The 13,095-nt window shown below is 39.4% G+C and overlaps 1 protein-coding gene across 2 annotated transcripts in view; it reads right to left on the bottom strand.

Moving 5' to 3' along the window:
* KCNIP4 (potassium voltage-gated channel interacting protein 4) overlaps positions 1 to 13,095 on the bottom strand; it is a 280,790-nt gene that overhangs the window by 131,843 nt on the left and 135,852 nt on the right. Inside the window, exon 2 of one of the 2 annotated variants that reach the window (XM_010591388.3) lies at positions 7,396 to 7,520. In XM_010591388.3, coding sequence (XP_010589690.1) covers positions 7,396 to 7,520 — 125 coding nt within the window. Of the gene's footprint in view, positions 1 to 7,395; positions 7,533 to 13,095 lie in introns of those variants that run through there. The other variant, XM_010591393.3, reaches the window with a different exon arrangement.

The following is a 13,095-nucleotide window of genomic DNA, read 5'->3' as shown; positions in this document are numbered from 1 at the left end:
CATCCAGAACTGAGTGCCTCCCAGCTGACAGCCAGCAAGAAACAAGGATATTAGTCATATAGCCACAAGGAAATGAATTTTGTTGAGAACTCTGTGAGCTTGAAAGGGGGCCCCTGTGATGGTTAATTTTATGTGTAAATTTGGCTAGGCTATGATTCTCAGTGGTTTGCACTGTTTGCTGTTACTTAATGCAATGTATGTAATGTAATGTAATGTAATGTAACGTAACGTAATGTAATGTAATGTAATGTAATGTAATGTAATGTAATGTAATGAAGTAATGCAATGTAATGTAATGCAATGTAATGCAATGCAATGCAATGTAATGTAATGTAATGTAATGCAACGCCCCTCTGAGATGTGATCTGAGGTGATCAACCAATCAATTGAAAGGAGATTTTCTTTGGGGGTGTGGTCTCCCTCCAGAATATAAATGGATGCTCTGCCAGGGTTCGTGCTGACTTTTGACCCTGCACTCTTCTCGTTGTCTTACTTAAGATCTTGGAATATAAGCCTGTAGAAGTCTCTGGACTGTCATGTGACCTATGGATTTTGTCCTTGCCAGCCCCACAATTGCCTAAGCCATACCCTTGAAGTGAATCTCTCTCTATATATATGAATACATGTGTATCTCACAGGATTTGCTCCTCTAGAAAACTCAGACTAAGACAACCCTAGATGCAGAAAGGAATGTAGCCTGGTTGACATCTTGATTGCTGTCTTGTGGAGCCCTGAGCAGAGGACCCAGCTAATCCATGCATGGATTCTTAACTCCTAGGAACTATGTGATAATGAATGTATGCTGTTTTAAGTCAATAAGCATGTGGTAATTTATTACAAAGCAATAGAAAATTAATACAAACATTTCTAACACTTGGCATTTTTAATTTCTCTATTTAATGCTTAGTATTAAAGCGATACCTTAAAGACATAATGTAAAGAATACATTGATCTATTATAATTCAAAGCACTGAAAGAGAAGGAATCCTGGAAAAAATACTGAAGAGGGAGAAGCCAGGTGTCCAAAGCATATGGACTTAATTACTCCCAACTATCTCTCATCTAGTGCTTTAAAAATGAGAAATAAATGTTGTAAAGTATTAATGAGAGAAATGACAAAGAAGCATCACCATATTAAAACCTTAATGCCTCAAAACACATTCATGACCAGCTAAAATTTAACTGAAATTGCACTTAGTTTTTAAAGAGAGCAGCTATGCAAGATTATGAAATATGTATATAGATTCTTTTATGACCTTCTAAGTCAGTGGCTTATGACTGTAGATTTCTATTAGCTGTCTATATAGTGTGAAATCTAAAAATAAAATAAATAAAAAAACAAAAGAAGTTTAAAAGAAAGATTACTGAGCATCTTCCCCAGGCTTAACTGAATCAGAATCTTCAAAGGTAAGACCTATTACTCCTTCTTCCTCCGACACTCTGCCCATCCCCACCTATGAGGTTCTAATGTAGCCAGTCTAATCATTGGTTTTCGGAACTTGAGGGCTCATCCCAATTAGGCCAATTCTTTTGGTGATAAGAAGGACCTTATAACTAGGATATTACACGTCTAGTTCAATGGTTCTCAGTCTTGGCTGCACATTATAATCACCTAGAGAGCTTTATTAATCCTAATGCTCAAACTGATCTTAGAGCAATTGCATCAAAATCCCTGAGCCTGGCACCCAACCAGATACCAATGCTCAGTCATGTGGAATCACTTTCATAAAAGTGACTAAGATGCCAACGAATGGCTTCTCCTTTTAATCAAAAGTAAATTTTAAAGGTCCTTAGGTAATTCCACTAGCACCAATACCTTAGTTTGTTATACTCTAGTGGCTTATGTGTTGTTGTGATGCTGGAAATTATGCCACTAGTATTTCAAATACCAGCAAGGGCCACCCATGATGTATGGATTTCCAGACTAATACAGACTAGAAAAAAAGGCCTGGTGATATACTGCTGAAAATTAGCCAATGAAAACCTTACTAATAGCAACAGAACATGTCCAGTACAATGCTGGAACATGAGCCCTTCAGGTCAGAAGGCACAGAAAATAAAACTAGGGAAGAACGACTCCTCAAAGAAGAGTCAGTCTTAATAATGTGGGTATAGTTAAGTCTTCAAAGCCTTCATTTGTTGGTGTGGCAAGACTCAAAATAAGAAGTAAACATCATGGTTGGTAAAGTGGAGGGTCAGTGAAAACAAGGAAAAGCCTCAATGAATAGATTGACATATAGCCAAAACAATGGACTCAGACATAGCAGTGATCATGAAGATGGTTCAGAACTGGGTGACATTTCATTCAGTTATCCATAAGATCATTATAAGATGGAACTGACCCAACGGCATGTAACAATGACAACAGGTGATTCCAATGGCAGTCACATTTGATACTGCTGATCTCTAGGTAATACGTAGTATCTTTCTATATTCTTTCTGATACTGAATTATCTCAGCCAATCTCCAAAACACTGCCCGGGAGGTGTGTAGGCCAACCATATCTGCACCACCTTGCTGAGACACAAAACTGAGGTTGACTATTTGGGGTCGAACTGTGGTAACACTTTTTTTTGTTGAAATTCATGTTTATTATCTTTACTTCCCAAAATAACCATGAAATGTGGTTGACTCAGGCTACCTGAGTCAGCAGGAGTTGCCTAAACAAGGAAAGAATGAACCCTAGTCTGAATGACACAAAGCTGATGACCTCTGCACTAGACCAAAGTGTGGTCACCAGATCAGGAGCATCAGCAGCACCTGAGAACTTGTAAGAAATGAGAATTCTCTGCCTCAGTCATAGACCTACTAAGTCATAAACTTGAGGTTGAAGCCTAGCAATCTGGGTTGCAACAAGCCCTTCATGTATGAATCTGATTCCTGCTAAGAAAGAGTTGAGAAACACTGTGCTATTCTCTTCTCCATCTCTGTCACCTGTCTACTTGTAGAGACTCAGTTTAGCATGTGGCAAGGGAGATAAAGATGTATGGATGACTTAGTGAGGTAAGATAGGCTGAAGGGCTGAGAAGTGTTTTCTATCTTCCCTTTCTCTCATCCCACATTTGTTTTAACACTCTTTGTTGAAAATTAGGGAAAATGCTATCAGGAATATAACATTGAAAAAAAATTAGGGATCCTCAGAATCTTTACTTGCAGAGGTTCCTGGTCATATTGAGTCACTTTTGTACAAGCGTGTCTAATTTAAAATGTTGCTGGTCTCTCCTTTTAATCAAAATATGGAGTGTTTTAAAAGTTTTCATTAAAAATGAATATCTCAACTGTTTCTAGGGAAATTATTTTTTGATCTTAAGGGCTTTGAGGTAATTGATGTTCAGGAAATCAAGACTAGTTGGTTTGCTAAGCTGGTTCAGATTGCTGTTATCTGTTAAGTCAGGGGTGCTGCTGACCTACTTTGATCTCTCCCTTGCTATTTATTAGACTATTTATTTATTAACCCAACTGGTTCAGATTGCTGTTATCCATTAAGTCAGGGGTGCTGCTGACCTACTTTGATCTCTCCCTTGCCATTTATTAGACTATTTATTTATTAACCCAACCCATATTAGGACATATTTATTAGAGTTGTACATTTGACTAGAGGAAAACAAAATTAAAAAGCTACTCTTGTTTCATTTATCAGAGATATCGATTGCAATTTTCTGAACAAATTTTAAAGTCAGAAGTATATAAAAATGCTTTGGGCACATTCGGAGCTGATAGAAATTTATCCAATGGGGGAAAGAAAGAGAGAGGAAGCAATAAAGAGAGAAAAGGGAAAAATAGGGAAAGACAGAAAGGGGAGAAGCTGAAAGAGAGAAAACAAGAATTGATGGGAGGAAGAGACAAAGAAGGTAAAACAAGGGAGAGAAGAAATAGAGAAAGTATCAGAAGGATAGGAAGTGAAGGGAGATAGGCCAGAAAAGAGCGAAAGGGAGAAAAAGAAAGAAGAAGAGAGAACCAGTAGGCAAAGAAAAAAGAAAGCAATGCGTGCTGACTTCAGAGCCTGGCCAATTTACTGTGAAGTGCCACTTGTACAAGACATGCAGAGTTGCTGGCTCCAAAGGTTAACGATGGCAGTGATCATAATTCCAATTTGCAACAAATGGGATGAAAGCCAGTCAGACCTCAAACAGAGAAGCCCTATAGACAGGACAGTGGAATATTAACAGAGCAGCCATTGAAAACACAGGGATGCTGGGAGGTTGGAATAAGTTCTCCTTTATTTGAGAACCATTTTGTGATGCACAAATCAAAGATAAAAAGAAAAAAAAATGCTTGCTTACAATAAGATCGATGTTCAAATGAACACATTATAGTTTTGTTCATGATTAGCTTTCTCTTAGTACTAATTTTTGGCTAAAACTTGTTCTTTTATCAAACCCAAACCAAACCCATTGCCGTCAAGTCAATTCCGATTCATAGCAACCCTAACAGGACAGATTAGAACTACCCTGAGGGTTTCCAAGGAGTGGCTGGTGGATTCAAACTGCCGACCTTTTGGTTAGCAGCCAATCTCTTAATGCACCTCCTCTTTTTCCCCATCTTTGCTGCTCAGTGGTTCTTTACTGCCAGTGGTCAGTAGAGCTGTGTCAGTTTGAAAAACAGTTGCCGTTGAGTCAAGTTCCAACCTCTGGTGACCCACGTGTGTCAGAGCAGAACCATACTCCATAGAATGTTTAATGGTTGCTTTTTTGGAAGTAGATTGTCAGGCCTTTCTTCCTAGGTGACTTTGGGTGGACTCGAACCTCCAATGTTACTGTTAGAGGAGCTGAGCATATTAACTGTTCGCAGCACCCAGGGACTCTGTGTTAGTTTAAGTGATTGTTTTCTCTGAAGCCAGCAGACACTTTGTAGAATGGACATAAGTGATAATGTCCTAATCTAATTTTCACCAAAGCCCTAGTTTTCAAATATTCTTTATGCATATTTACTTATAAGTACAATCTTGTTAGGTTACACATCAATATTCCTTTCAGTGAGAGTCCTGTGTGTGGGAAACTCTATTTACATCTTCCTTTGTATCTTCCTCCTACCCCACCAAGGCCTGAGTATTAGCAGATGACCAAGTGTCTGAGGAGGAAGGAAGCTGCTCCATTGAATGGGGGGAGAGAAATTGAGAAAGTACAGGACAAGAAGAAGGGTGAAGAACAGAAACAAGATACGGAGAGACTCCATGGAGTCACAGAGTTGGTGCAAGAGTTTGTGCTAAAGATATGATAATAAAACCAAACCCATTGCTGGCGAGTCGATTCCCACTCTTGACAGAACCCTATAAAAATATTCTGAAAAGTCAACTAGAGTTACAAATTGAGCAAATTTTTGTTGTGGAAACCAATGAAGAGGCTGAGTTTCCTGTCTGGTCTGCATGAGGTTGGATGGAGTCATCATTTGAGGTAGTCAGCTTTGAAGAGGCTGGAATTAGCAGAAATTTTTAAACAGTATAGGTTTCTGTGTGGTGCAGTGGCTAAGAACTTGGCTGCTAACCAAAAGGCCAGGAGTTCAAATCTACCAGCTGGCTACTGGAAACCCTATGGGGCAGTTCTACTCTGTCCTATAGGGTTGCTATGAGTTGGAATCAACTCCACGGCAACAGGTACAGAATAGATTTCTGAAGGTCAGGGAATTGGGGCTCTTAAATTAGGGTGGGCTTAAGGAGGGGTCAAACAATTTCAAGTAGATCTCAAGAGGCACCTATAGCCACTATGGTTTACATCTGTGTGCTTAAGAACTTAATAACTGTGGGGGCATGTTTGTCAATTGATGCCATTTTATACTGAGATGATACATTTTTATGTATTATTAGTTGCTTTTCTCTAGTAGTAAGAATGAATTGTTTTCAGATAGATTCATGACAGCCAGTCTTCCTTCCCCATTCAGACTGTAAACTCCTTGAGGGCAGAAAGCTTATCACCTCAGACTTCTGAGTGCTGAACAAATTTGAATGAGTAATGAGGAACCCTGGTGGCACAATGGTAATAGCTTGACTGTTAACCAAAAGGTTGGCAGTTTGAATCTACCATCGGCTCCTTGGAAACCATATGGGGCAGTTCTATTCTGTCCTGTAGGATTGCTATGAGTTGGAATTGACTCAGTGGCAACAAGTTTGGTTTTTTATAATGAGGATATCATCTCAGGTTTTTCAATAACTCTCAGCATCTAGCTCAATACAGAGCACATACTATATATTCAGGAAGAGTGTGTCCCTGATACATTACTCTGGATTCACTCACCGTCTCTCCCCTCTCCACCCTTTGTTAGGCATGGGCTATGATCCCTTTTGAAGATGCCTAACTCAGGAGACTACCGTTTGTCTGTCAGTTTGTTGTACTGTGGAGGCGTGCATGTTGCTATGATGCTAGAAGCTACACCATTGATATTCTAAATACTATCGGGGTCACCCATGGTGGACAAGTTTCAGCAGGCCATTCAGACTAAGGAAAACTCAGAAGAAAGGCTTGGTGATTGCCTTCTGAAAATTAGCCGATGAAAACGCTATGGATCACAACATAATATTGTTCAATATAGTGCTGGAAGATGAGCTGCTTATGTTGGAAAGCACTCAAAATACACAGGGGCTGCAACAATGGACTTGAGCATACTAACAATCATGCAGATGGCACAGGACTGGGCAACATTTCATTTTATTGCATATGAGGCTGCCATGAGTCAGAGCCAACTCACTGGCAACTAACAGCAACAACTCTCGGTAGAGAAGATGATATGTGCACATGGATTGTAGAGAACCGCATACAGAGACTGCCTACAGACTCCTGTGGTTTAGACTCATTAGCAACCTGGTTTTCTAGAGACTATGGGTTTTTTATAATGCCTATAGTGACTTTTCTCCAAGGCCAGGAATAGAGTTCCTTGATGAGCCCTAATCCATATGCAAGGAATTTGCCCACAAACACCAGATTACAGTTCAGAAATGAAGAGACAAGTGTAACTGATTGAAATATATCATTACAACTGAAAAGGAAAAAAAAAAAAAATCCCAATAAGTAAGTGCTGAATTGAGTAACATTTTTGAGTACTTGTCCTTATTAGGAGCCCTGGTGGTACAGTGGTTAAGAGCTCAGCTGCTATCCAAAAGGTCAGTAGTTTGAATCCACCAGCTGCTCCTTGGAAACTCTATGGGTCAGCTCTACTCTGTCCTACAGGGTCACTAAGAGTTTGGTTTGTTCTTGTTTAATATGCAACTACAGTGTACCAGCACTGGTGTGTCAAAGTGTATCACAGCCCAAATGCATATTAACTATATTCACATCCAGGAAAGATTGGTGGGTGCACATATCATGGGTACCTCACAGACAGTATGTTTCTTCTCTTTACCTCCCACTTCTCAAAGCTTTTCTAAGGACCACGTGCAGGTAAAATCAAAAAGAAAGTTCTTACATTCTTAAATCCTCTGTAAAGAATCTGGAGCTCCTTCTTGGTAAATTTGCTCTGGGCTTCCAGAAGCTCAAGAGCCTCAGGCCGATGTCTGACGGTGGCCATTTCGAGTTCATCTTCCACGCTGTCTGTGGAGGAAAACCAAAACACATCATAAGAATAGGTGCTGCTTGCCTATGCTTATACACACAGCACAGGCAAAGAGAATGAAATGTTAACAAGACCACTGTGATATTTCCACAGGGGGAGAATTCTCACATTGGTAATTATGGTCTTTAAATTTCTCAGATATTATAGTCTTAAGCCAAGACAACTGTACATAAAATTTTCCTTGCACATTCTAGTTATTTCTGTAGACATTACAATTCTAACACACTCACAAACGTAGTTTGAAAAGTGCTAACAATCACCAACAAACTTAGAGCCTGGCATTTGTGTGATGAACCAAGCACTGGTTAAGAAATGGAATTGTGATTTAATAATGAGCACAACCTTATGTATTATGCAGCTACGAGATAAGACCCTGGTAATGCTCCTGAAGGATTCAGCTAAAAACAGGTATTCTGCCTGGAGTCACACACAAGAGTAGTCAGGTCAGGTACTGACAGGGGTCAAGTAACCAGTCTCCATGGGTGCACACTGGATGGACTGGGACCCTGGAAAACTTCTGGTAGGCTCTGCTTTGCACCTAGGGAGTCTATAGCTATAGACAAGTAGTAAAATATTATACTCTGTGAATTATATTTACAGTGAAATTTCACAAAGATACTCTAGGCGAAAAGAATTTTGTGTCCATATATGTTTCAGAAACGTTGTCAACTACAGCTTACTTTTGGAGCAAAATAATTGACATATAAAGGTTTTGAGAGGTTCCACAGCAGACTCATGTTTGTTTAACCCAACAGATAGCACACGTGTTTGTCCGTAGAATCCCCCTTCTTCCCAAAGTAACATCAGTTAACAACTGCACATTTGACCTAGAATCAGGCACAACACAATTTGGCAGGATTTGGGAATATATTAGGATCTGGGCTCCCAGCTTCTCTGCAGTGGAGCAACATGGAGGCCTCAGAAAATTTTCCCTGCCATAGTCCAGCCCACACCTCAGCTGAGGAACTCAGCAGTAATAAAAGCAACCAGGCCCAGTACTACAGCCACAGCCTTACTCCAATAGTATCTCTTTCCTCTTGGCTACAATTTCTGACTCAGGGTGAGACTAAAGAAGAACAGCTACTTCTTAACTTCTTTGGTCATAGGGCCACTAGGACCCTTAATCTCATGTCCCACAGGTCAGTTGGAAATGTAGTCATTTTTGCAAAACATTCCACCACTTCTGACAGTGATAATGCTGCCTCCTGGTAACATCTGCACATGCTTACTGCTCTGCCTCACCGGGGGCATTGAGGGGACAGAACACTCACTTATCAGGGAAAAGAAGGTAAGTGGAACTCTAACCTTGGCCTGTCCTAATCACTGCCCTCAAAGAGTTTACAAAAGGTCAGTAATGGTTATGAAACAAATACTTGGAATGGTGTATTTTGTCAAAATGAGTAACAAGAGATAAAGGTACACATTCATATTTTTCATATTGTAATAATTTTCTTGGGAGAAGTGATATGGAAAAGTTGCAGAATGACAATAGATGGATAAAAATAATAGAAAAGGATGTGAAAAGATGTGAAATCTGAACCCACAAAGATAAAATTGATGAGAAAGAAAGTGAGGTGTGTACTTAAAGGATGTGGGAAGGGATAAAAGTAAATGGGAATAGGCAGCTATGAATTAACAAGTTGACCTCAAGCTGGGCTTTATGGGGAAAAAAAAAAAAAAAGCTGAAATGGGCCTCTTAAGTTTTGTCCTTAGTTTTTTCTAAATGAGTGGATTTAATTCTACTCAATGGGTCCTAAGTTAGACAGGATAAAAGATGATGTTCAATAAGATTTCTTTGGACCCAATGAATTGAACTATGTTGTAGTTATTGCAGTTGCCAGTGTAGAAATAAATACCACACATGGCTTTACTGGAGAATTCTACCAAATGTTCAGAGAAGAGCTTACACCAGCATTACCTGAACTATTTTACAACATAGAAAAAGAAGCGGTTCTTCTGAATTCATTTTATGAAGCCAGTATAACCCTGATACCAAAACCAGGCAAAGACAGCACAAAAGAAGAAAATTACAGACCAATATCTATCATGAATATAGATGCAAAAATTCTCAACAAAATTCTAGCCAACAGAATTCAGCATCATATCAAAAAAATAACAAACCACGACCAAGTAGGATTCATACCAGGTATGCAAGGATGGTTCATCATTAGCAAATCAATCAATGTAATTACCACATAAATAAAAGCAAAGCAAAGATTCACATGGTCATCACAATTGACTCAGAAAAGGCATTCTACAAAGTCCAACACCTGTTCCTGATAAAAACTCTCAACAAAATAGGTATAGCAGGAAAATTTCTCAACATAATAAAAAGCATATATGCAAAACCAATGGCCAACATCATTCTTAATGGAGATAGGCTGAAAACATTCCCCTTGATAACAGGAACAAGGCAAGGATGCCCTTTATCACCACTCCTATTTAACATTGTGTTGGAATTCCTAGCTAGAGCAATAAGGCAAGAAACAGAAATAAATGGCATCCAAACTGGTAATGAAGAAGTTAAACTCTCACTATTTGTGGATGATATGACACTATACATAGAAAACCCAAAAGACTCCAAGAGAAAACTACTGGACCTAATAGAAAGATTCAGCAGTGTAGCAGCATACAAGATAAACATACAAAAATCAGCTGGATTCCTATATATCAATAAAGAGATGAAAAGAAAATCAGGAAAACAATACCATTTATAATAGCCCCTAAAAAAAATTAAAATACTTGGGAATAAATCTAACCAGGCATGTAAAAGATCTTTACAAAGAAAACTATGAGACACTACTGCAGGAAACCAAAAGAGATCTACATAAATGGAAAAACACACCATGCTCATGGATAAGGAGGCTCAACATTGTGAAAATGACAATTCTACCTAAAGTAATTTACAAATACCATGCAATACCGATCCAAATACCAACAACAGTCTTTAAAGAGTTGGAAAAAACTTATCATTGACTTTATATGGAAAGGGAAGAAGCCCTGGATAAGTAAAGCACTACTGAAGAAGAAGAATAAAGTAGGAGGACTTGCACTACCTGACCTCAGAACCTACTATACAGCTACGGTAGTCAAAACAGCCTGGTACTGGTACAATGACAGATACATTGACCAGTGGAATAAAATTGAGAGCCCAGAGGTAGATCCATCCACCTATGGTCACCTGATCTTCGCCAACAGCCCAAAGTCCATCAAATGGTGAAAAGACAGTCTTTTTAACAAATGGTTCTGGCAAAGCTGGATGTCCATCTGCAAAAAAATGAAACAGGGTCCGTACCTCACACCATATACAAAAGCTAACTCAAAATGGATCAAAGACCTAAATATAAAGCCAAAACCCATGAAGCTCATAGAAGAAAAAATAAGATCAATGCTACAGGCCTTAATACACAGCATTAACAGGATACAAACCACAACCAACAACAAACAAGCTCTAGAGGATAAGCCAGCTAACTGGAATCTTCTAAAAATTAAACACTTATGCTCATCAAAAGGTTTAACCAAAAGCCTAAAAAGATAAGCTACAGGCTGGGAAAAAAAAATTTGGCTGTTACAAATCAGACAAAGGTCTAATCTATATAATCTACAAGAAAATCCAACACCTCTGTAACAAAAAGACAAATAATCCAATTAAAAACTGGGCAAAGGAAATGAAGAGACACTTCACCAAAGAAGACAGTCAAGCGTCCAACAGACACTTGAGGAAATGCTCACGAACTCTAGCCATTAGAGAAATGGAAATCAAAACCACGATGAGATACCATATCACCCTGGCATTCCTGGCACGAATCAGTAAAACAGGAAATAACAAATGTTGGAGAGGCTGTGGGGAGATCAGAACTCTTATGCACAGCTGGTAGGAATGCAAAATGATACAACCATTTTGGAAAATGACATGGTTCTTCCTTAAAAAGCTAGAAATAGAAATTCCGTATGATCCAGCAATCCCACTCCTAGGAATATATCATAGAGAAATAAGTCATCACACGAATAGACATATGCACACCCATGTTCATTGCAGCATTGTTCACAATAGCAAAAAGATGGAAACAACCTAGATACCCATCAGCAGATGAATGGATAAACAAACTGTGTTCACACACACAATGGAGTATCATGCAACAACAAAGAACAACGATGAATCTGTGAAGCATCTCATAACATGGATGAATCTGGAGGGCATTATGCTGAGTGAAATAAGTCAATCACAAAAGGACAAATATTTGTATGAGACCACTACTGTAAAAACTCATGAAAAGGTTTACTTACAAAAAGAAACAGTCTTTGATGGTTAGGAGGAAGGGGAGGGGTGGGGATGGAAAAATACTCAATAGACAATAGATTAGTGGAGAATTTGGTGAAGGGTAAGACAGTACACAGTACTGGGGAAGCCAGCACAACCTGTACAAGGCCAGGTCATGGTAACTCCACAGACACATCCAAGCTTCCCGAGGGACGGAATTGCTGGGCTGAGGGCTGTGGAGACCATGGTCTAGGGGAACATCTAGCTCAATTGGCATAACATAATTTATAAAGAATATGTTCTACATTCTACTTTGGTGAGTAGCATCTGGGTTCTTAAAAGCCTGTGAGAGGCCATCTAGGATACCCAACTGGTCTCACCCCTTTGGGAGCAACTAAAAATGAAGAAAACTAAAGATACAAGAGAAAGATTAGTTCAAAGGACTAATAGACTACACCTACCATGGCCTTCATTAGACTGCAGGTAAAACTAGATGGTGCCCAGGTACCACCACTGATTGCTCTGACAGGGATCATAATAGAGGGTCCCGGACAGAGCTGGAGAAAAATGTGGAACACGATTCTAACTCAAAAAGAAAGACCAGACTTGCTATCCTGACAGAGGCTGGAGAAATCCTGAAAGTATGGCCCCCAGATACCCTTTCAGCTCAGTAATGAGGTCACTCCTGAGGTTCACCTTTCAGCTCAGTAATGAGGTCACTCCTGAGGTTCACCCTTCAACCAAAGATTGTACAGGCCCATGGAAAAAAACAAGACTAAAGGGGCGCACCAGCCTTGGGGCAGGGACTGGAAGGCAGGAGAGGAACAGGAAAGCTGGTAATAGGGAACCCAGGGTTGAGAAGGGAGAAAGAGTATTGACATGTCATGGGGTTGTTAACCAATGTCGCAGAACAACGTGCGTACTAACTGTCTGATGAGAAACTAGTTTGTTCTGTAAAAATCGTCATCTAAAGTACAATAAAAAAAAAGTAATAAATGCCACAAAACGGATGCAAGGTAAGACCCAAAGTAGTAACAAATAGAAAGCCCCTGCTAAAAAGCTCTGATGCAAACTTCTTTTGAATCATTTAGAGTACAATTCCTTTGGCCTGAAATGTCCCTCTTCCCCTTTTCTACCTGTTGACAATGTACGTATCTTTAATGATTCAATTCAAATATTATCATCTCCTTTCTGAAGACTTTCTGGAGAGCGTTCTTGCAGCCTGCCTCTAAGATAGCATGTATTAATTACATGGTATCATGATCTGTCCATGTTTGCCATTTGCATTGTGA

This window comes from Loxodonta africana, chromosome 5 (assembly GCF_030014295.1).
Source record: "Loxodonta africana isolate mLoxAfr1 chromosome 5, mLoxAfr1.hap2, whole genome shotgun sequence".
NCBI lineage: Eukaryota > Metazoa > Chordata > Mammalia > Proboscidea > Elephantidae > Loxodonta > Loxodonta africana.
This window is presented reverse-complemented; position numbering and strand designations above follow the sequence as displayed.